The 24,082-nt window shown below is 38.1% G+C and overlaps 1 protein-coding gene across 1 annotated transcript; it reads left to right on the top strand.

Annotated features, from left to right (window-relative positions):
* Window positions 1–3,085: 3,085 nt before the first annotated feature.
* LOC110449467 (flocculation protein FLO11-like) lies at window positions 3,086–22,290 on the top strand. Its single transcript, XM_021496345.1, has 4 exons — window positions 3,086–3,219; window positions 10,739–12,288; window positions 17,168–17,258; window positions 21,905–22,290. Exons 1-4 carry the CDS (start codon window positions 3,090–3,092, stop codon window positions 21,916–21,918), a joined length of 1,785 nt encoding a protein of 594 aa, XP_021352020.1. The 5' UTR covers window positions 3,086–3,089; the 3' UTR covers window positions 21,919–22,290.
* The last annotated feature ends 1,792 nt before the right edge of the window (window positions 22,291–24,082 follow it).

Below are 24,082 nucleotides of genomic sequence, written 5' to 3'. Positions count from 1 at the left end.
TAAAGGACTGGAAGTCCTTAAATATATGTCACTGTCTAATAATATTAAAGGACTGGAAGTCCTTAAATATATGTCACCGTCTAATACTATTAAAGGACTGGAAGTCCTTCAATATATGTCACTGTCTAATACTATTAAAGGGCTGGGAGTCCTTTAATATATGTCACTGTCTAATACTATTAAAGGACTGGAAGTCCTTAAATATATGTCACTGAATCGCATGAGCAGACCCTATTCCTAAAAGTTGCATTAGAATAATAAAGAAATAACAGTTTTCAAAGCTAAACATTTATTTAGTACAGTAAATAAAAAACACAAACTTTTTCCGATATATGATTGATATGTATAATTAAAATATATCTTAAGCATTGGTAAAATCACAGTAAAATATAGATATGCGAACATTGGTATAAATAATAATGTAATCACAATAAAATATCTCAATAAAACATAGATATTTAAACATTGAAAAACAAATTGATTAGAACATTAAAGATACATTACAAAAAATAAACTAAAAATGGACACACATCACCCTGAGTGTTTTTATTTATAAAAAAAATATTTAAACAGTAATTATCACATTATAGTTATAACATCACTGAACTAAAAATGGATACACATCACCCTGAGTATTTTGATTTATAAAAACAATAAAATATAATTATTACAATAAAACATCACTGAACTAAAAAATGGAGTATTTTGATTTGTATGAAAATTAAAACATTGATAAAAGATTGATTATCAAAGTCAGACGTGAGTAGATGTAAAGCACAATCCTGAGGATTTCGACTATTTCAGTCCGTAAAGTCAGAGGAATCGACTTCTCAGTCCGTAAAGTCAGAGGAATCGACTTCTCAGTCGGCACGGGCTTCTATCAACCTTCTTCTCCACCTCCACTTCAACTACAAGTTACAAAATGGAATCATTGTATCGATGTCTCCTTAGCCTCCACATCCAATTTGTTTATCTAAATATGTATCAAAAACGTTTGACTAAATGAATCATTGATTCAAACGGGGATGTCATTTTAAGAGATAGATCGTACTGTGCTACTAATCTATGTTTTATCAGGATCTTTTTTGGATGTCACGCGGTCGACATATGTAGATCCGTCATCTTTCGTAAACCCCTTACAGCTATAACGAAACGTTACCCCGAATAAAAAAAATTCGAAACTCTTTTCTTTATCGATAGTGTAGTGGAAGTAAAATATGGTAGAGTTCGTAATCAGATGAGAAGGTTGACTTCACAGATACTTCTGTGAAGTAGAGGCTAATTTTGCAGTGTAGAAAAAGTCGGTGTTGGAATGTATATCTGAATGTAAAGAGAATTGACTTAAATACAGAACAAACGATTTTTTTTCGCTAAACTATAATTTTATTAATTCATATTGAGAAATAAAATGAATACACAACATCAATCGCATAAAACATTGAAACATAAGTGAAATGGATACCCAACAATGACACATAGCAGTGTTATTTAAAAACATGTGATCTTATTGATTTCAGATCAAACTAAAGTATATGGTACACGTGATGTCTCTCATACTTTTCAACCTTTAACTGATGTCACTCATACTTCAAATTTAGGTCTACAACTTGAAACAATTTTCTGCAACTTTTCTTTAACACAATACAGATGTTGTCTCTCATACTTTAACTTTAAGTTTTACAACTAAAATGAATATTTAAAACTTTCTTTTAGTTTAACAACTTAAAAAATATTTTAGACTTTGAATTAGTTTTGATACTTATTGAAACTTTCTTTTTAAACCTTTTTTTCCCCAATTGAAATTTAGTTTTACAACTTAAAAGAATATTCAAAACTTTCATTTAGTTTTACAACTTAAAAGAATATTTTTATCTAGTTTTGATACTTATTGAAATTTTCTTTTAAAAACTTTGATTTTGAAACTGTATATTTTTAAAATATTTTTAAAATATTTTTTTCTTAAACTTTCAATGTTTTTTAAAACATAAATTGTAGCATTATATACAAATGTACTCATCACGAATTTTTATAATCAACATGTATCTATGAAGTCGCTTTAACTTTTAAACTCTATTTTTTTTTTCAATTTGAAATACATAATTATCATGTAATCTATATACATATTTCTTTTTCAGAAACATGTGCCTGGAATATTACGGGTTAGATGCAGCTCACTTCTATACTAATCCAGGTCTGGCTTGGAGTGCAGCCTTGAACATGACGGAAGTGAGGTTAGAACTCATTAGTGATCCAGACATGTATCTCTTCTTAGAAAACGGGGTACGAGGACGCGTTAGTATGATCTCTAAAAAATACGCTCAAGCTAACAATCTATACATTCCAGAAACGTACGACCTCTCCCAACCACACTCGTACATCGTGTATACGGATTGCAATAACTTGTACGGGGAGGCCATGTCGGAATCGCTACCCGTGGGAGGGTGTCAATGGGTTGAAATTAAACCCCACAAACATTTGACATAACCAGTCACCCAAGACGGAGAGTTGGGGTACGTACTAGAACCAGATCTAGAATACCCAGACGAACTCCACGAAAATCTCCACGACAAAGAATTGTCACCGACCAGCAAACAGCAAAAACCTTACATCCTAACCCCAAACACACCGATGACAAATTACAAGGGCGTGTTCAGACAGAAAAACTGATTACAAGACGAAATACATCTGTCATTATATAATCTACAGTTGTACGTGGAATTGGGTCTAAAAGTCACCAAAATTCACAGAATCCTAGAATTCAAAAGAACCTTGGTTACGCCCGTAAAAGTCCAAAAGAGCGTCATGTAAGAACGAGTTCGAGAAAGATTTCTTTAAACTCATGAATAATGCCGTGTTCGATAAGACGATGGAGAACGTGCGATCAAGAGTCGATATCAAGCTGGCACACACGGATAAACAAGCTGGCACACACGGATAAACATTTCAAAAAGTATGTGGCAAGACCTTCTTTTCAAAGATTCACCATCTTTAACGAAGACTTGGTAGCCATTCAGAAGGATAAAGTCAAACTAGTATTGAACAAACCTGTGTATGTAGGCCAGATCATTCTAGATCTGTCGAAATGTATCATGTACGAGTTTTATTACAAGTACCTAAAACCGAGATATGGAGATGGAATAAAGTTACTCATGACGGACACGGACAGTCTTTTGTATCACGTTCAGACGTCTACGACGACATGTATCGGGACAGACACCTGTTAGATCTGTCCAATTATCCGGTCGACCATCGTTGTCATGATACAAAGAACAAAAAGATACCCGGGTATTTCAAGGACGAAACGGGAAGCGAACCCATTGCAGAGTTTGTAGGAAATAAAATGTACTCGTACGTCTATGCCGTGCGAACACGGATAGAAATAGAAAATCTCACTTTTCTATGGAACACCATGAAAGAAAAACAGGTAGCTAAGGGCATTGCAAAGACGACCATCAGACGCGATCTAAGACACGAAATGTACAGGAACTGTTTATTTTGAAAACAAATTTAAAATGTGTAAAATGAATTCGATTAGAAGCGTTAAACACCAACTGTACGTTTATGCCGTCAACAAGTCGGGTCTGTGTGCCGTCGATGACAATCGGTGGGTCTTACCCAATAGACTGACAGACAGACAGACAGAAGTCGTCATGAATGGAAAAATGACTGTAAAACTATGTTCCTATGTATATAGATTACATGATAATTATGTATTTCAAATTGAAAAAATAAATCAGAGTTTAAAAGTTAAAGCGACTTCATAGATACATGTTGATTATAAAAAATACATGATGAGTACATTTGTATATGTTGCTACAATTTATGTTTCAAATCAAAGTTTTTAAAAGAAAATTTCAATAAGTATCAAAACTAGATAAAAATATTCTTTTAAGCTGAAAAAATAAATTTCAATTAGGAAAACAAAAGTTTAAAAAGAGAGTTTCAATAAGTTTAAAATGATTTTAAGTTGTAAAACTAGATGAAAGTTTAAAATATTCTTTAAAACTAAAGTTTAAGTATGAGAGACATCATCTGTATTGTGTTAAAGAAAAGTTGCAGAACTTTTTTTAAGTTGTAAAACTAAAATGAAAGTTTAAGTATGAAAGACATCATTTAAAGTTCGAAAAGTATGAGACATCACATGTACCATATACTGTAGTGTTTCATTAAGATTGTTCTAAAAACATTGATGTATACATATATATAACAGAACAAATGTTTTTAAATTACACTGCTATATTTCATCTTAAAATTGTTGTGCATTTCATGGTATTCATTTCACTTATGTGTCAATGTTTTATACGATTGATTGTATAATGTACTTATTGATGTTTTTTCTTCATTTTATTTCTCAATATGAACGTTATTAACCATTTATAAAATTATAGTTTAGCGAAAAAAATGTCGTTTGTTCTGTATTTAATTCAATCATCCCTACATTCAGATATACAATCCAACACTGACTCTTTATACAAGCCAAAATTGGCCTCTACTTTACAGTAGTATCGTTGTCTCGTCAACCTTCTCATCTGATTACGAACTCTACTATATTGTACTTCTACTTCACAGTAGTATCGTTGTCTCGTCAACCTTATCATCTGATTACGAACTCTACCATATTTTACTTCTACTTTACAGTGTAATCGTTGTCTCGTCAACCCTCTCATCTGATTACGAACTCTACCATATTGTACTTCTACTTCACAGTAGTATCGTTGTCTCGTCAACCTTCTCATCTGATTACGAACCCTACCATATTGTACTTCCACTACACTATCGATAAAGAATTGAGTTTCGTTTTTTCATTCGGGGTAACGTTTCGTTATAGCTGTAACGAGTTTACGAAAGATAACGGATCTACAGATGTCGACCTGGTGACATCCAAAAAAGATACTGATTAAACATAGATTAGTAGCAAAGTTTTAGTTTAAACATATTTATTGCCAAAATTAGACAAGGGATTAGGCACAAGCTATAACAACTTATCAACGCCTTTTCCCAATATACATTTTAAATGACATTACAATAATAATAATAAATATATATAATTGTTGTTACAATTTGAACTCAAAATCTCTTGCTGGATTTAATAAAGTTTTGCACGGATCTAAAAATGTTTGAGTTAAGGTTCAAGGAAAATTGTGAACTGCCAAACAAAAGGATTTCTAAATTTAACGCAACATTCAAATTAATCAAATTTTGAACCAAAATGCGTCTTTCGTTTGTAAAAAGGTGACATTCCATAAAATAGTGAAAGACACTCTCACAAGGATGACCACAATTACAAGATGCACTCTCAACAAGGTTAACTCTAAAAAGGTCATAATTAAGGGAACTGCACTGGTATCGGAGCTTAGTATGCAAAATATTAAGTTTACGATTTCCGATTTTAAAGTAAATAGGTGGACTTGACTGAATATTTGATGTTAAACAGGATTTGAATGAATTAATAGATGGTAGGGATCAAACCGAATTTTCTAAGTTATTCCAATAGTGAAGAGTAGAAGGTAGAAAAGAAGAGTTAGTAAGAGATAGTCTGAAAGGAGGAACCCTATAGTTATTATTGTTACGTAAAACGTAACGATTATTTTCTCGGCAAAAGGTGATTGAAGTAATCAGGAGTTAATTTGTTATGCATCTTATACAATAGTTGAAGTTTCCTCCGTTTTCTGCGATAAGATAAAGTTTCAAGACTAGTTTCGTAATAAATAGGGGTATATGAAGGAAGTCCTAATATAATGCGAGCAGCTTCACGTTGGGCTTTTTCTAACTTTTTCCGATTCAAAAATAGTGCAACCGTCCCACAACTCACAAGCATATTCTAAAACAGGTAAAATAAAAGTCTTGTAAATTAATAAAAGAGCATCCCTACTTAATAAGTGTTTCAGTTTCCGTAAGACATAAAAATAAATCATAACAGAAGTGTAAATTCCATTTACATGATACCCCACTTTGCATTCGAATTAAAAGTTACCCCTAAATGTGTATGATTATCTGTAAAGTTTAAGACTTTCCCATCAAATTCTAAATCTAAGTCTTCTTCGATATCGATTGAATTCGAAACAAACAATACATCTGGCGACCGTCCATTTCAGGCACTGCTGCACAACAAGGGAACAAGGGGAACCTACATATAAAATTTGAGAAAAATCCCTATGGTACTCCCCGAGAAATTGCGATAACAAACTTTCATTATCAAAATCAAAGATGGCTGCCTGTCGGCCATGTTGTTTATCCGATCAGTCTTAAAAGTTGCACTGCACAGCAAGGGACTAAGGGAAACCTACATATAAAATTTGAGAAAAATCCCTTTGGTACTTCCTGAGAAATACCGATAACAATAATTGTTTAAAGACCGACCATGGACCACGGACCACGGACGCAGGGTGATTTGAATAGCCCACCATCAGATGATGGTGGGCTAATAAACATAAGAAATAAAAGTGGGCCAAGAATAGAGCCTTGCGGAACCTCAATAAGACCTACAGAAGAATATGAACTGTTTAAAAATACCTTTTGGTGTCTCTGAGTCAATTATTTTCTAACCACATAAGTAATTCACCTGAAATTCCGTACGATTTCAACTTCACTACAAGACCTTTATGCCAAACCCTATCAAGGGCTTTGGAAATGTCACAGAATACAGCACACGTATGTTAACATATACTAGGGTAAGACGCAATGTTAATAACATCGTTAAAAATACCGCCAGCTAGTTAACATATATACTAGGGTAAGGCGCAATGCTAAGAACGTCGTTAAAAATACCTCCAGCTAGTTAACATATTACTAGGGTTAGGCGCAATGCTAATAACGTCGTTAAAAATACCACCAGCTAGTTAACATATATGCTAGGGTTAGGCGCAATGCTAATAACGTCGTTAAAAATACCGCCAGCTAGTTAACATATATACTAGGGTAAGGCGCAATGCTAATAACGTCGTTAAAAATACCACCAGCTAGCTATATAGTTAACATATATACTAGGGTAAGGCGCAATGCTAATAACGTCGTTAAAAATACCGCCAGCTGGTTAACATATATACTAGGGTAAGGCGCAATGCTAATAACGTCGTTAAAATACCGTCATCTTATTAACATAAAAACACAACTATAGCTTAATAGCGTGCTATATATTATAGCAGATTGGTGGAATGGGGAAAATGGCGGAAAAATACCTTGCAACAAATAGTCTACATCGATATAATATCCGGTGATTCTCTCGGTCAATTTTAGGAAGGATATATAGTCAAGAGTGATTTTTACTCCTCATTATCTGTCCTTACTAAACTGACCAACAGGAAAAACACACATGCCAGCTATCATCCAATTTCACACACAAAAAAACCTGATTGGTAAGGTAAGCAATATTTCGAATGTTAAGGGATAAAAAATATACATGTTGCATCGTAATATTCAGATTCGGTTTATAACATCTTTGACAAGCCGACTTAACGGATTCTGTTCATGTATCTTAAGTAAAGACTTCTGGAGGAAAGTTTAGTCGTTTAATTTAGTCTATTTTCCGATACAGGATCTATATGATCCTCTCCACCCGACTGCCAGTTCATCGGCCAGCACCCCCAACTCCACCACTCGTCTGCCTTCTCTCCAACTCTTGACTTTCTCAAATTCTCGGTCATTGAAATCACCATCCATTATTATGTCAGTGGTAAACGGCCTAGCGCTAGAAATATACTGATGATCGTATGCTACACTATTTGATCTTCCCTCGTCATTTTCACGCAGTCATGAAAGTGTCGTCTGCACCATGATGTCTCGCTGTCAAGTTTCGAAACAATATCTCAAGACGATTTTGCTGTTTTTGGCTTTTAAACCCTACTTTCAACTTAACCTTACCCATTTCTATCGTATCTCCTTTCTCGTGTATGTTTACAAACAGATTTCGGCAGATGAAGAAGTAGCTATCGCAGTTGGATGAAAAATTGACAGCTCTTTGTTTATGTTTCCCGCCGATTACGCCGACATTCTTAATACAAAATACTCACTCATAACAGTCTTTTAGAATATTTTATTGTTTAAACTTGATGTTATATTAAAAAATAATCTAATAGTTCCAATTACGATATACGACATTTCGGTGCCTAAAACAGTTACTTCCCCTTCATGCGGATTCGATTTCTACATGAAAACGTCAGAAGAGTACATGCTTCACAGTAAATTTCAAACCATTCTTGAAAATAAAAAGTATTACATTCCATAATCATAATCATTGGAATGGAAACAGGAGAGTCGGCTTGTCAAAGGTGTTATAAACCGAATCTGAATATTACGATGCAACATGTATATTTTTTATCTCATAACATTCGAAATATTGCTTACCTTACCAACCAGTTTTTTGTGTGAAATTGGATGATAGCTGGTACGTGTGCGTTTCCTGTTGGTCAGTTTACGTAAGGACAGATAATGAGGAGTAAAAATCACTCCTAACTATATAACCTTCCTAAAATTGACCGAGAGAAAACGCCCAAGATGTCAGCATTGCATCACCGGATATTATATCGATGTAGACTATTTGATGCAAGGTATTTTGACGACACTTTTAATCTTCAACCCTCCTGGATTGATTTTTCCGCCATTTTCCCCATTCCACCAATCTGCTATATAGCACGCTATTAAGCAATAGTTGTGTTTTTATGTTAACAAGATGACGGTATTTAAACGACGTTATTAGCATTGCGGCTTGCGCGGTATTTTAACGACGTTATAAGCATTGCGCCTTACCCTAGTTTATATGTTAACTAACTGGCGGTATTTTAACGACGTTATTAGCATTGCGACTTACCCTAGTATATATGTTAACGAGCTGGTGGTATTTTAACGACGTTATTAGCATTGCGTCTTACCCTAGTATATATGTTAACTAGCTGGCGGTATTTTAACGACGTTATTAACATTGCGCCTTACCCTAGTATATATGTTAACAAGCTGGTGTATTTTTAACGACGTTATTAGCATTGCGCCTTACCCTAGTATATATGTTAACTAGATGGCGGTATTTTAAAGACGTTTTTAGCATTGCGCCTTACCCTAGTATATATGTTAACTAGCTGGCGGTATTTTAACGACGTTATTAGCATTGCGGCTTGCGCGGTATTTTAACGACGTTATTAGCATTGCGCCTTACCTTAGTATAGATGTTAACTCGCTGGCGGTATTTTAACGACGTTATTAGCATTGCGCATTACCTTAGTATACGTAATCTAAAATCGTTATTTACCGTGGGGCTTACTTCGGAGTATGTTAATAAGCTGACGGCCTAATCTGAAAAACACAGGCGAGTGGTAGTGGTTATCATGTTTACGTTACTGGAGTTAGTTAATTTTCAATTTGCACAAAGACACGAGGTTAACCGAGTGCCTTTAACAATTCGAGGAAAAATTTACTCACGAGAGTTGTTTATAAATGATAATCATCCACCACGAGTAAGGGGACCTATTTCTCCAACAACGTTCGGCTATTACATCTAAAAAAGGACCTTTTTCTTGGAATTACATTATTTCCGTTTCCGATCGGGGAATCAATTGCCAGGAACTATGACGTCATAATTAAAGATGACGTCGCAACGCATTGTTACTTAATGTCATAATAAGAAGATTAACCAACAATTTTACGTCCAGGGTGTTACCCACTAGTGGCTAAGCAAAATGTTTACCAACTCCTGGCACGTTTATCCAATGAGTCGGAAGTGAGGAAACCTGTAGTGGTTGTGGGGGAAAGTTGGTTAACCCATTCTTCAGGAGTATATTATGTTTGATGATTAACTTCTAGCTTTGGAAGAGACACATACTTCGTTTATACAACCTGCTATGAACGCTGTACCACAGCGTTAAGAACATTCCGACGGTACATCCCTAGAGCTGGTACATCGTTACAGTTCGAGTGAACCTCGTTCACATAACACTGATAAAGCGGAAACTATAAACGAAACAGGAGCGAGTCTATAGGTATTTATGGTACGAGCCACATACACCTGAGCATTTGTTACAGCTATGGTTGGACCTAAACTAAGGCGTTCAGAGTAATTTTGCATGTTTTAGTGGTTTAGATCGACTTTCCGTCAACATGACACCCATGATAATTGGGGGTGTCATTTTTACCAAAGTCGATCTAAACCCCTAAACCATGCAAAATTACTCTGAACACATTAGTTTAGGTCCAAATATAGCTGTAACAAATTATCAGGTCCCTGTATTTCGAGCTATTCAAATCATATCAGCTATCAATATAAAGTAAAAATGTGTTTTCTCGGCGATGACGTCAATAGTTAACATTACAATCAATGGCTTCTATCAGGAACTAGTATAAATTACTGCTTCACTTATTGTTAATACAATCATACCTTATGTTTTATTGAAACGTTTCAAAAATTGAGTGTAATTCAATTACTTGTGACAATATTCTTGCCCACATAGCAAACCAAAAAAGTCCTATATGTCGAGTAGTAACCGCATAGATATTGTTTATGAAGTGGCTGAAGTAAGAATATTGATGTTGCTCGCACGTCTGTATGACAATGGTTCTCCACTTTAATTATTACACGGCCTGAGTTGTACGTGGTTGGTATTCTTATTCCTTGATATCAATAATTTTTAATTAAATGTGTTCTTAACAAACGCAACCGGTGAATACTATCCGCTGTAAAGGATTCCTCTGTATGTCACATGCTACGGTTCCTCCATCACAACGTCGTCTTATTGCACGATGTATATGGAAGTGTTAGTATTCGGGTGGATGTCCTGTATATTCCACGTAATGGGGAGTAGCTATAGGATACCAGTAATGCCACCACCAGAAATGCCACCGGTGGATAGTGTACCGGAAACCAGTACATCACCAGTGACTAGTACAGCGGGAACCAGTGCGCCACCAGTGACTACTACAGCGGGAACCAGTGCACCACCAGTGACTAGTACAGCGGAAACCAGTACGACACCGGTTGAGAGTGCACCAGTAATGCTTCCAACAGAAATGCCAACGGTGGAAAGTGTACCGGAAACCAGTACATCACCAGTGACTAGTACAGCGGAAACCAGTGCACCACCAGTGACTAGTACAGCGGAAACCAGTACGACACCGGTTGAGAATGCACCAGTAATGCCACCAACAAAAATGCCAACGGTGGAAAGTGTACCGGAAACCAGTGCACCACCAGTGACTAGTGCAGCGGGAACCAGTGCGCCACCAGTGACTACTACAGCGGAAACCAGTGCACCACCAGTGACTAGTGCACCGGAAACCAGTGCACCACTAGTGACTACTACAGCGGAAACCACTGCACCACCAGTGACTAGGACAGCGGAAATCAGTACGACACGGGTTGAGAGTGCACCAGTAATTCCACCAACAGAAATGCCAACGGTTAATAGTGCCCTGGAAACCAATGCGCCACCAGTGATTAGTACAGCGGAAACCATTACGACACCGGTTGAGAGTGCACCAGTACTGCCACCAACAGAAATGCCAACGGTGGAAAGTGTACCGGAAACCAGTAAATCACAAGTGACTAGTACAGTGGAAACCAGTGCGCCACCGTTGAATAATGAACCAATAATGCCATCGGTGGATAGTGTACCGGAAACTAGTGTACCACCAGTGACTAGTATAGCTGAAACCAGTGCACCACCGGTGGCTAGCGTACCAGTTACGCCGACACTAGAAATGCCACCGGTAGATAGTGTACCGGAAACAAGTGCACCACCAGTGACTAGTACAGCGGAAACCAGTGCGCCACCGGTGGCTAGTGTACCAGTAATACCACCTACAGAAATGCCACCGGTGGATAGTGTCCCGGAAACCAGTGCACCACCAGTGACTAGTACAGCGGAATCAAGTGCACCACCAGTGACTAGTGCACCGGAAGCCAGTACACCACCAGTGACTAGTGCACCGGAAACCAGTGCGCCACCAGTGACTAGTGCACCGGAAGGCAGTACACCACCAGTGACTAGTGCACCGGAAACCAGTGCGCCGCCGGTGACTAGTGTATGGTACAATGGTGTCGAGTTTAGAGCAGGTGTCAGAGTAATTTCGCCGGTTATTGAAACACTAGATTTCGCTGGTATGTCCATGTGTCTCCGAAGGTGTGAGAGGTACGGGATACACTGTGACCGGGTTACCTTTAACACTGACACGCTGCAGTGTAGCCTCGGTCTTAGTTCCTCCTCCCTCAGGTCAGCCTCGAGCAACTTTATCACAAGTATATCAACCGTGACGTCACTCGCTCACTATTGCGGGGCATTTAGTAACACTCAAAACCAGACACCGGTAAGCATGAGCGCTTGGCTACTAGTGTTGTTACTAAGTAACAGGTGCGGTGTAATAGGTAACTAGTGTTGTTACTAAATAACAGGTGTGGTGTAATAGGTAACTTCTTAGTTGAAGAAATTAAGTCACCTCGTCACATGTAGGTTTAGTTACCGGGTATATAACCTATAACGGGTACAGAATAGTAGGTCACTTAGCTACAGTTGTATGTTTGTTTACTAGGTAACGGGTACAGAATAGTAGGTCACTTAGCTACAGTTGTATGTTTAGTTACTAGGTAACGGGTTCAGAATAGTAGGTCACTTAGCTACAGTTGTATGTTTATTTACTAGGTAACGGGTTACAGAACAGTAAGTCACTTAGCTACAGTTGTAGGTTTATTTACTAGGTAACGGGTACATTATAGTAGGTCACTTAGTTACAGTTGTAGGTTTATTTACTAGGTAACGGCTACAGAATAGTAGGTCACTTAGCTACAGTTGTATGTTTATTTATTAGGTAACGGGTACAGAATAGTAGATCACTTAGCTACAGTTGTATGTTTAGTTACTAGGTAACGGGTACAGAATAGTAGGTCACTTAGCTACAGTTGTATGTTTAGTTACTAGGTAACGGGTACAGAATAGTAGGTCACTTAGCTACAGTTGTATGTTTAGTTACTAGGTAACGGGTACAGAATAGTAGGTCACTTAGCTACAGTTGTATGTTTAGTTACTAGGTAACGGGTACAGAATAGTAGGTCACTTAGCTACAGTTGTATGTTTAGTTACTAGGTAACGGGTACAGAATAGTAGGTCACTTAGCTACAGTTGTATGTTTAGCTACTAGGTAACGGGTACAGAATAGTAGGTCACTTAGCTACAGTTGTATGTTTAGTTACTAGGTAACGGGTACAGAATAGTAGGTCACTTAGCTACAGTTGTATGTTTAGTTACTAGGTAACGGGTACAGAATAGTAGGTCACTTAGCTACAGTTGTATGTTTAGTTACTAGGTAACGGGTACAGAATAGTAGGTCACTTAGCTACAGTTGTATGTTTAGTTACTAGGTAACGGGTACAGAATAGTAGGTCACTTAGCTACAGTTGTATGTTTAGTTACTAGGTAACGGGTACAGAATAGTAGGTCACTTAGCTACAGTTGTATGTTTAGTTACTAGGTAACGGGTACAGAATAGTAGGTCACTTAGCTACAGTTGTATGTTTAGTTACTAGGTAACGGGTACAGAATAGTAGGTCACTTAGCTACAGTTGTATGTTTAGTTACTAGGTAACGGGTACAGAATAGTAGGTCACTTAGCTACAGTTGTATGTTTAGTTACTAGGTAACGGGTACAGAATAGTAGGTCACTTAGCTACAGTTGTATGTTTAGTTACTAGGTAACGGGTACAGAATAGTAGGTCACTTAGCTACAGTTGTATGTTTAGTTACTAGGTAACGGGTACAGAATAGTAGGTCACTTAGCTACAGTTGTATGTTTAGTTACTAGGTAACGGGTACAGAATAGTAGGTCACTTAGCTACAGTTGTATGTTTAGTTACTAGGTAACGGGTACAGAATAGTAGGTCACTTAGCTACAGTTGTATGTTTAGTTACTAGGTAACGGGTACAGAATAGTAGGTCACTTAGCTACAGTTGTATGTTTAGTTACTAGGTAACGGGTACAGAATAGTAGGTCACTTAGCTACAGTTGTATGTTTAGTTACTAGGTAACGGGTACAGAATAGTAGGTCACTTAGCTACAGTTGTATGTTTAGTTACTAGGTAACGGGTACAGAATAGTAGGTCACTTAGCTACAGTTGTATGTTTAGTTACTAGGTAACGGGTACAGAATAGTAGGTCACTTAGCTACAGTTGTATGTTTAGTTACTAGGTAACGGGTACAGAATAGTAGGTCACTTAGCTACAGTTGTATGTTTAGTTACTAGGTAACGGGTACAGAATAGTAGGTCACTTAGCTACAGTTGTATGTTTAGTTACTAGGTAACGGGTACAGAATAGTAGGTCACTTAGCTACAGTTGTATGTTTAGTTACTAGGTAACGGGTACAGAATAGTAGGTCACTTAGCTACAGTTGTATGTTTAGTTACTAGGTAACGGGTACAGAATAGTAGGTCACTTAGCTACAGTTGTATGTTTAGTTACTAGGTAACGGGTACAGAATAGTAGGTCACTTAGCTACAGTTGTATGTTTAGTTACTAGGTAACGGGTACAGAATAGTAGGTCACTTAGCTACAGTTGTATGTTTATTTACTAGGTAACGGGTACAGAATAGTAGGTCACTTAGCTGCAGTTGGTGTAGGTTTATTTACTAGGTAATGGGTTCTGAATAGTAGGTCACTTAGCTACATTTGTTGTAGGTTTAGTTACTAGGTAACGGGTACAGACTAGTTGGTCAGTTAGCAACAGTTGTAGGTTTAGTTACTAGGTAACCGGTACAGAATAGTAGGTCACTTAGCTTCAGTTGTAGGGTTTAGTTACTAGGTAACGGGTTCAGAATAGTAGGTCACCTAGCTACAGTTGTTGAAGGTTTAGTTACTAGGTAACGGGTACAGATTAGTAGGTCACTTAGCTACAGTTGTATGTTTATTTACTAGGTGACGGGTACAGAATAGTAGGTCACTTAGCAACAGTTTTTGTAGGTTTAGTTACTAGGTAACGGGTGCAGACTAGTTGGTGATCTTGTAACTGTTGTATGTGTATTTACTAGGTAACGGCTACAGAATAGTAGGTCACCTAGCTACAGTTGAAGGTTTAGTTACTAGGTAACAGGTACAGAATAGTAGGTCACTTAGCTACTGTTGTAGGTTTACTTACTAGGTAACGGATACAGAATAGTAGGTCACTTAGCTACAGTTTTATGTTTGTTTACTAGGTAACGGGTACAGACTAGTAGGTCACTTAGATACATTTGTATGTTTATTTACTAGGTAACTGGTTACAGAATAGTAGGTCACTTAGCTACATTTGTATGTTTAGTTACTAGATAACGGGTACAGAATAGTAGATCACTTAGCTACAGTTGTATGTTTAGTTACTAGGTAACGGGTACAGAATAGTAGGTCACTTAGCTACAGTTGTATGTTTAGTTACTAGGTAACGGGTACAGAATAGTAGGTCACTTAGCTACAGTTGTATGTTTAGTTACTAGGTAACGGGTACAGAATAGTAGGTCACTTAGCTACAGTTGTATGTTTAGTTACTAGGTAACGGGTACAGAATAGTAGGTCACTTAGCTACAGTTGTATGTTTAGTTACTAGGTAACGGGTACAGAATAGTAGGTCACTTAGCTACAGTTGTATGTTTAGTTACTAGGTAACGGGTACAGAATAGTAGGTCACTTAGCTACAGTTGTATGTTTAGTTACTAGGTAACGGGTACAGAATAGTAGGTCACTTAGCTACAGTTGTATGTTTAGTTACTAGGTAACGGGTACAGAATAGTAGGTCACTTAGCTACAGTTGTATGTTTAGTTACTAGGTAACGGGTACAGAATAGTAGGTCACTTAGCTACAGTTGTATGTTTAGTTACTAGGTAACGGGTACAGAATAGTAGGTCACTTAGCTACAGTTGTATGTTTAGTTACTAGGTAACGGGTACAGAATAGTAGGTCACTTAGCTACAGTTGTATGTTTAGTTACTAGGTAACGGGTACAGAATAGTAGGTCACTTAGCTACAGTTGTATGTTTAGTTACTAGGTAACGGGTACAGAATAGTAGGTCACTTAGCTACAGTTGTATGTTTAGTTACTAGGTAACGGGTACAGAATAGTAGGTCACTTAGCTACAGTTGTATGTTTAGTTACTAGGTAACGGGTACAGAATAGTAGGTCACTTAGCTACAGTTGTATGTTTAGTTACTAGGTAACGGGTACAGAATAGTAGGTCACTTAGCTACAGTTGTAGGTTTAGTTACTAGGTAACGGGTACAGAATAGTAGGTCACTTAGCTACAGTTGTATGTTTAGTTACTAGGTAACGGGTACAGAATAGTAGGTCACTTAGCTACAGTTGTATGTTTATTTACTAGGTAACGGGTACAGAATAGTAGGTCACTTAGCTACAGTTGTATGTTTGTTTACTAGGTAACGGGTACAGAATAGTAGGTCACTTAGCTACAGTTGTATGTTTGTTTACTAGGTAACGGGTACAGAATAGTAGGTCACTTAGCTACAGTTGTATGTTTGTTTACTAGGTAACGGGTACAGAATAGTAGGTCACTTAGCTACAGTTGTATGTTTGTTTACTAGGTAACGGGTACAGAATAGTAGGTCACTTAGCTACAGTTGTATGTTTGTTTAGTAGGTAACGGGTACAGAATAGTAGGTCACTTAGCTACAGTTGTATGTTTGTTTACTAGGTATCGGGTACAGAATAGTAGGTCACTTAGCTACGGTTGTAGGTTTAGTTACTTTGTAACGGGTTCAGAATAGAAGAGCAACAAAATCATCGAGTTATTGATCGTAATGGTAAAAATATATTGCTAAAGAATATATCTACGGCAAGCCAACTTAACTTTTATGCAAGAAGCAATATCGTTCCCTTCATAACTTTATATAAACTATCTTTAATATGTCGTATATGAGCTACCTTGCATATTACATGATATCTTTTGTATACTTTATGAGATATCTTATACAGAAATGAAATGAGACGATATAAGATATCTCCTATTTTATATAGGATATCAATATCTAAATGTGAGTATGGTGTGACATGAACATCAATACTCTCACATGTTAACATCATATTCACCATCACAAAATCAATAATTCTATAATATATATTTTTCAGTTAATATCTCTCTTATGTGTAATATTGAATTGAATAAAGATCATAAAAGCCTATAATTGACAACTATTCTATATTTGGAACAGGCACTGAGGGACCCGTGTTCCCCGAACTTCTGCTCTGGTGGAGACCGGTGTGTCGTCACTAGAAGGAAGGAAGGTATCTGTGTACGACCAGGTAGGTTGTAAGGATACAAAATGCCTATGTCTGATGTTGTCTATAAACCGTTGTTGAATGTCTGATGTCAACTATTAACCGGAATGTAATGTCTGGTGTTGTTTACATACCGGACTGTAATGTCTTTTGTTGTTTACATTCCGGACTATAATGTCCGATGTTGTCTATAAACCAGAATTATATATCTGGTGTTCTCTATAAACCGGACTGTAATGCATGGTGTTGTTTATAAACCGGAATGTGATAGCTGCTGTTGTCTATAAACCGGACTGTTATATCTGGTGTTGTCTATAAAGCGGAATGTTATATATGGTGTTGTCTATTAACCGGAATGTCTGGTATTGTATATAAACAAGACTGTGCGAATATCCGAAACTTTCTTGTATTCATCGAGAACTTGTGGATTTGCCATACTTCAATCATTAACAGCTTTTATTAGATTTCAGAGCCGAGTAAGTCGACTTTTTCAACTCAAACATTTTGTACCGTGTATGACCGAAATGTGCACGTAGGACAGCAATGAAGTTCGATCACATAAACTAAATCATTGGTCAGTGTGATGTCGGTCAATCCCGCAACAGTTGAACATTACTTTCTGCAGAAAAGTTCTGCTGACGCGAATGACATGCGCTGGCGTGATTTCTTCTTGAAAAATAGCACCAGAGCCATAACGTTCTAAAAGCGAGAGTATTGCCAGCCTGAAAAAATCCGTTTAGATAATGTTCTTTACTAAAATAGCCACAAACAACAAGAAGGCTGGTACGGCTTCCTTCATGTACACCAGCCAGGTAATCACATCATACCTCCTCATCCAAAAAGTTCTAACCGACGTCTCCAGACTAGATGCCCCCCTTTATCACATAACAAGCAGAGTCTGGATTCATCCGGAGAATAACAGTGTCCATTATCTCGATTCATCTGCGAAAATAACTTTATTCCGATCACATACGAGGACTATTCAAGTTCTGTAACTACACACCTCCCGTCAAACAAGCAATACAATAGTTTAGTGCCTTGGCTGACTGTAAAACCATTTAAAGAACAATGCACGTGCAAAACGTTGAAAGCATCGAACAAGTTATACATCGTGAATGATATGCACTCGTGACTATAATGGCTACTTTTGAACGCTAAAATGAAGGTTGAGACTAAATCTGAAATGCGCGCTTTTATTTAAGCACGATATGCTGTACAGATACCGCCAAACAGACGTATGCAGAGTTGTGTACCGATACCGCTAAACAGATACATGCAGCTAGAGTTGTGTACAGATACCGGTAAACAGACATATGCAGATTTGTGTACAGATCCCTATAAACCGACATATGCAGAGTTGTGTACCGATACCGCTAAACAGATACATGCAGCTAGAGTTGTGTACAGATACCGCTAAACAGACATATGCAGAGTTGTGTAGCGATACCGCTAAACAGACATATGCAGCGTTGTGTACCGATACCGCTAAACAGGCATATGCAGAGTTGTGTACCGATACCGCTAAACAGACATTTGCAGAGTTGTGTACCGATACCGCTAAACAGACAACTGCAGAGTTGTGTACCGATACCTCTAAACAGACATATGCAGAGTTGTGTATCGATACCGCTAAACAGACATATGCAGAGTTGTGTCCCGATACCGCTAAACAGACGTATGCAGCGTTGTGTACCGATACCGCTAAACAGATATATGCAGAGTTGTGTACCGATACCGCCAAACAGACGTATGCAGAGTTGTGTACCGATACCGCTAAAAAGACGTATGCAGAGTTGTGTACCGATACCGCTAAACAGATACATGCAGATTTGTGCAGCATAAAAACAACTCTGCTGTCATATTGACAACTGTTTTCAAGTGGGTGAAATAGAGAAGGGTAAAGTTGGCATCAAAGAGGACACATGGCCAGGCCTATTGTTGCAATCAATAAGGACGATGGTCGGTATACTGTCCCCGAGATAGTCGATATACTGTCTCTGAGATAGTCGGTATACTGTCTCTGATATAGTCGGTATACTGTCTCTGAGCTAGCCGGTATACTGTCTCTGAGAAAGCCGGTAAACTGTCTCTGAGATAGCCGGTATACTGTCTCTGAGATAGCCGGTATACTATCTCTGAGATAGTCGGTATACTGTCTCTAAGATAGTCGATATATGCAGAGTTGTGTACCGATAATACTGTCTCTGAGATAGCCGGTATACTGTCTCTGATATAGTCGGTATACTGTCTCTGAGCTAGCCGGTATACTGTCTCTGAGATAGCCGGTATATTGTCTCTGACATAGCCGGTATACTGTCTCTGAGATAGCCGGTATAATGTCTCTGAGATAGTCGGTATACTGTCTCTGACATAGTCGGTATACTGTCTCTGAGATAGTCATTATACTGTCTCTGAGATAGCTGGTAAACTGTCTCTGAGATAGCCGGTATACTGTCTCTGAGATAGCCGGTATACTGTCTCTGAGATAGCCGGTATACTGTCTCTGAGATAGCCGGTATATTGTCTCTGACATAGCCGGTATACTGTCTCTGAGATAGCCGGTATACTGTCTCTGACATAGCCGGTATACTGTCTCTGAGATAGCCTGTATACTGTCTCTGAGATAGCCGGTATACTGTTTTCATATGGTTAGCACTTCAGAAGGCAGTGCACTCATCACATTCTGACTAAGTGCTTGAAATTAAAGAGACCTAGGTGTATTACTTTTAACCCCAGAGTCGCTTTTATAACAAGCAGTGTGTGCGAAATCAAGAAAAACCAGTGATCAAGACGTATAAAAAGCGGCAAGAACGTTTTGTATGCCATTTGTTCCAATTCTAGTGGGCCTTTGATTCAGATATCGTGCAATGAAGGGGAAACCATCACTGCAAAGAGACAAAGCACTGAAGTCTGTCAAAAGATTCTACATGAATAACAAGAAAAGGTTTGAATCGCATCCAGCTTATTTACGACAATGCCTCATCCTACAAGAGCAATATTATACGTGTGTTTTTTAAGCAAGACTGTAGCGCATATTAACCACCCATCTTATTCACCAGGTGTAAGTCCCTGTGACTTCTTCCTTTTTTCCTTTTCTAAATAAAATGTTATCTGGGAAATTGTATATCTCTAGGAATTATCTGGGTAGTGCAATAGAAAGATGAAAAATATATATAAAACATACTTGTGATTCCTGATACTAGTGACAGAATATATTGAATGACCCTCGTAACGCCCACTAAGGGTTGGTATGGGCCAGGTTAATACAAATAGTACGAAGATGGCGTGTCCAGATGTGTCCAGTGTTAGAGCGCCGTACTGTTCATCTGGTCACTTTCAAGCGGTTTGGATAGTTAGGGCAGATACACAATGTCCGAGCAGTGTCCTCGCGGCAGCAGCCGTATCCAATCGTCATCCCGAGTGCTCGTTACACGGGGCCTCCTGATTCCCGAGTGGTCGCTACACGGGGGCTCCTGATTCACTGACCGAGTGGTCGTTACACGGGGACTCCTGATTCACTTCCCGAATGGTCGTTACACGGGGACTCCTGATTCACTTACCGAGTGGGAGTTACACGGGGCCTCCTGATTCCCGAGTGGTCGTTGCACGGGGGCTCCTGATTCACTGACCGAGTGGTCGTTTCACGGGGACTCCTGATTCACTTCCCGAATGGTCGTTACACGGGGACTCCTGATTCACTTCCCGGGTGGTCGTTACACGGGGACTCCTGATTCACTTACCGGGTGGTCGTTACACGGGGCTCCGGCTTCTCTGCTTGTTTTGCAGCTAGACGTGCGACACATTTTGACAATGCGTATTGGTGTGATGGTTCTTTGTGAGTTTCCATCGGCACGGGGAGTTTTTGACCAGTTAATGTTTTCATGCAAGATTGATTTGCGAAAAAAAGTTGGAAAGTCATATTCTTTTGAAGCGTATATATGTATTTTCTACGATAATGACTGGAGGGTTTGGTGACATTTGACCTTGCTGGAATGAAGGGCTACATTTTTGTTCAACTGAATGACCTTGATCCACTTTCATTATCATTAGAGTCAAGTTAAAAAAACTAAACTTAAACGACTCCTTCTCAATTTCTGGCGAGTAGCATGCTGGGGTAAATTGCTACCAAGTTTGTTCAAATAAATGATCTTGACCCCTTTCAAAGTCACTGTGGTCAAATGATCAAAAAATCTCAAACAGCTTCTTCTGCATCAGCCAATTGCCCAGGGTGATGAGATCTGGAGAGTAGCATGCAGAGATAAATGGTTACAAAGTTGTTCAAATGAAAAACCTTGACCAATTTTAAAGGTTACCGGGGTAAGATCTTTTTAAAAATTGTCAAAAATCTTCTCAATAGCAAAAAGACCCAGTATATTGATATTGGTGCTAGAATAAATTGCTACCAAGTTTGTTCGAATGAATGAACTTGACCCACTTTCAATGTCGTCACAGGGGTCAAATGTTTGACCAAGCGGTCCAGGGTGATGGCATTTAGCCAGTAACATACTGCAATGACAGACTACCAAGTTTGTTCAAATAAATTACGTTTACCCATGTTCAAGACCTCAAAAGTAAAACGATAAAAACAATGTTTGTAACATGTGAGGCCTGTAGCTTTATTTTTTTCTGTTTTTGACCTTGTTTGATATTGTTTTTCTTATTTTACATAGATCCTGTTGTTTGATCTAACTACATTTGACGACATCAGACTGATCGATCCTGAAGTTCTCGTCGATTCTGACCCGATGTCAGGGAGTGGTGTGCAGTAAGACTTCTACAGAGTTTTCTATGTCAAATGATATATTCAACTAGTGATGAAAACTAAGTGATGGGGTGCATGCTCTATGTGAAGACAATTATGTAACATAACGATGCGAAAGTGACCGCTATTAGAAATGTAGACGGCCTCAGATGGCAGTTTTTGTGAAATTAAGTTGCGGGTTACCGTCTCGGCACCTATCTTGAATGATGCTTCGTGGGTAAAAACAATAGACAGATGTATGTGTTAATATGGTGACAACGACTTCTTATTTATTGCTATGGTGTAAAATTGGAATATGTGAATTAAAATTTCCTTTGGATTTTAACCATTATAGTAGAAGTTTTCCTTATGAATACTGGTTGTCCTGTCCTAATACTTATAAGTAGATGAACAATAATCTAACCAAATGTCCGACATAATGAAGACTACAAGCCTTCATGCATTTCTCTTTGCTTACTCTTAGGTCATCACCATTTTATAAGCTGAGAATCATGCAAATTGTATATTAACTTTTCATAAGAATTTTTATTAGTTTGCCCTTCTACCACTGGTGAGTGATTAATGAATTAAAGCATCATAAGGGTCTGTACTTTGTTTGGCTTCCAGGTTAAAAAAGCCTAATTATTGTCCAAATCTTCAGTTAGTGCGCCATTTTAACCGTCTGTCGTCCGTGGTCATTCTTTCGCTCAGTTTCGCTCAGTTGACATCAATGGTAAGCCGGGGCTTGTATAGATGTATCTTCTTCTCTACTTAATAGTATAACGTACTTTCGCGTACTATTGACTTCTAGTTGCTATTTACAAACGTTATTTCATTAACGCGTAGTAAGTTTGATATGGAGTTACGTATCTCCCAGTAAAGTTCCTCTCCTATATAGTTAAAAGTATGGTTAAAATACACTGTTCACACTACTATCAGTATCACTGTTCATATCAGAATGTCACACAGTGTCTAATAAAAAGATGGTTTGAACTTGGCTGGGTGTTGCTTCCAGTGGTTGTTAAGACGAGTCTTAAAGGTGTTTAGAGTTGGGGAATTTACTACCTCGTCTGTTAAAGAGTTCCACAGATTCACCACTCTATTGCTGAAGAATTGACCATATTTGTACAGTCTAAATGGTCTTTTGTAGAGTTTCCTGGAGTGCCCCCTGGTTAAAGTTCTCCCTGTTTCCGTGAATAGTTTTTCTTTGTCTAGGACATCGATGTTATTTAGAATTTTGTATGTTTGAATTAGGTCGGCACGTTCCCTTCTATATTCCAAGGTCGGTAATCCAAGTAGCCTAAGTCGCTCCTCATAGGGTAGATTTTTAAAAGTTGGTACCCTTTTGGTTGCACGTCTTTGGACATTTTCAATGATGGTTTTGTCACGAATAAGTATTGGTGACGAGACTGGCGTTGCATATTCCAGATGAGGCCGAATAATGGTCTTGTATAAGGTTAGGAACATTTCCGGGCTCATATACGTAAAGGTCCTAAAAACTATGCCAAGCATCCTGTTTGATTTTGCTGCTGCTGAGTTTGCATTGGTACTGAATTTTAGTTGGTTGTCTATGTGAACACCTAGGTCCTTCTCGGATTCCACTCTTGTTATCGTTGTCTCGGTTCCATCTTTGGTTAGTCTGTATTCGTGGTCTCCTTGACTTCGTCCTATTTCCAGGTGCTTACATTTTGTTGTGTTCAGTTGCATTAGCCAAGTTTGGGTCCACTCACACATGCTGGTAATGTTGTCTTGTAGATTATGCCGGTCCTCTAGTGATGATATTTTCGCTGAAAGTTTAGTGTCGTCTGCGAATAGTTTTATTGTGCAGTTTAACATATCAGGCATGTCGTTGACGTAGATTAGAAACAGTATCGGTCCAAGAACACTTCCTTGTGGTACCCCACTTGTGACAGACTTTATGTTAGAAGTAGTCCCGCTTATTGTTACTCGTTGTACCATGTTATCCAGAAAAGCACTTATCCAACTTAGAATTTTGCCCCCTATTCCATACTGTTCAAGCTTGTGTAGAAGAAAGCGATGAGAAATTTTGTCGAAAGCTTTACTGAAGTCTAAATAGATTACATCTATGTTGTATCCAGCTTCCAGT

Source organism: Mizuhopecten yessoensis, unplaced genomic scaffold (assembly GCF_002113885.1).
Source record: "Mizuhopecten yessoensis strain PY_sf001 unplaced genomic scaffold, ASM211388v2 scaffold4623, whole genome shotgun sequence".
Taxonomy (NCBI): Eukaryota; Metazoa; Mollusca; class Bivalvia; order Pectinida; family Pectinidae; genus Mizuhopecten; species Mizuhopecten yessoensis.
The sequence above is the reverse complement of the archived record's forward strand: the minus strand, read 5'-3'. Positions and strand labels throughout refer to the sequence as shown.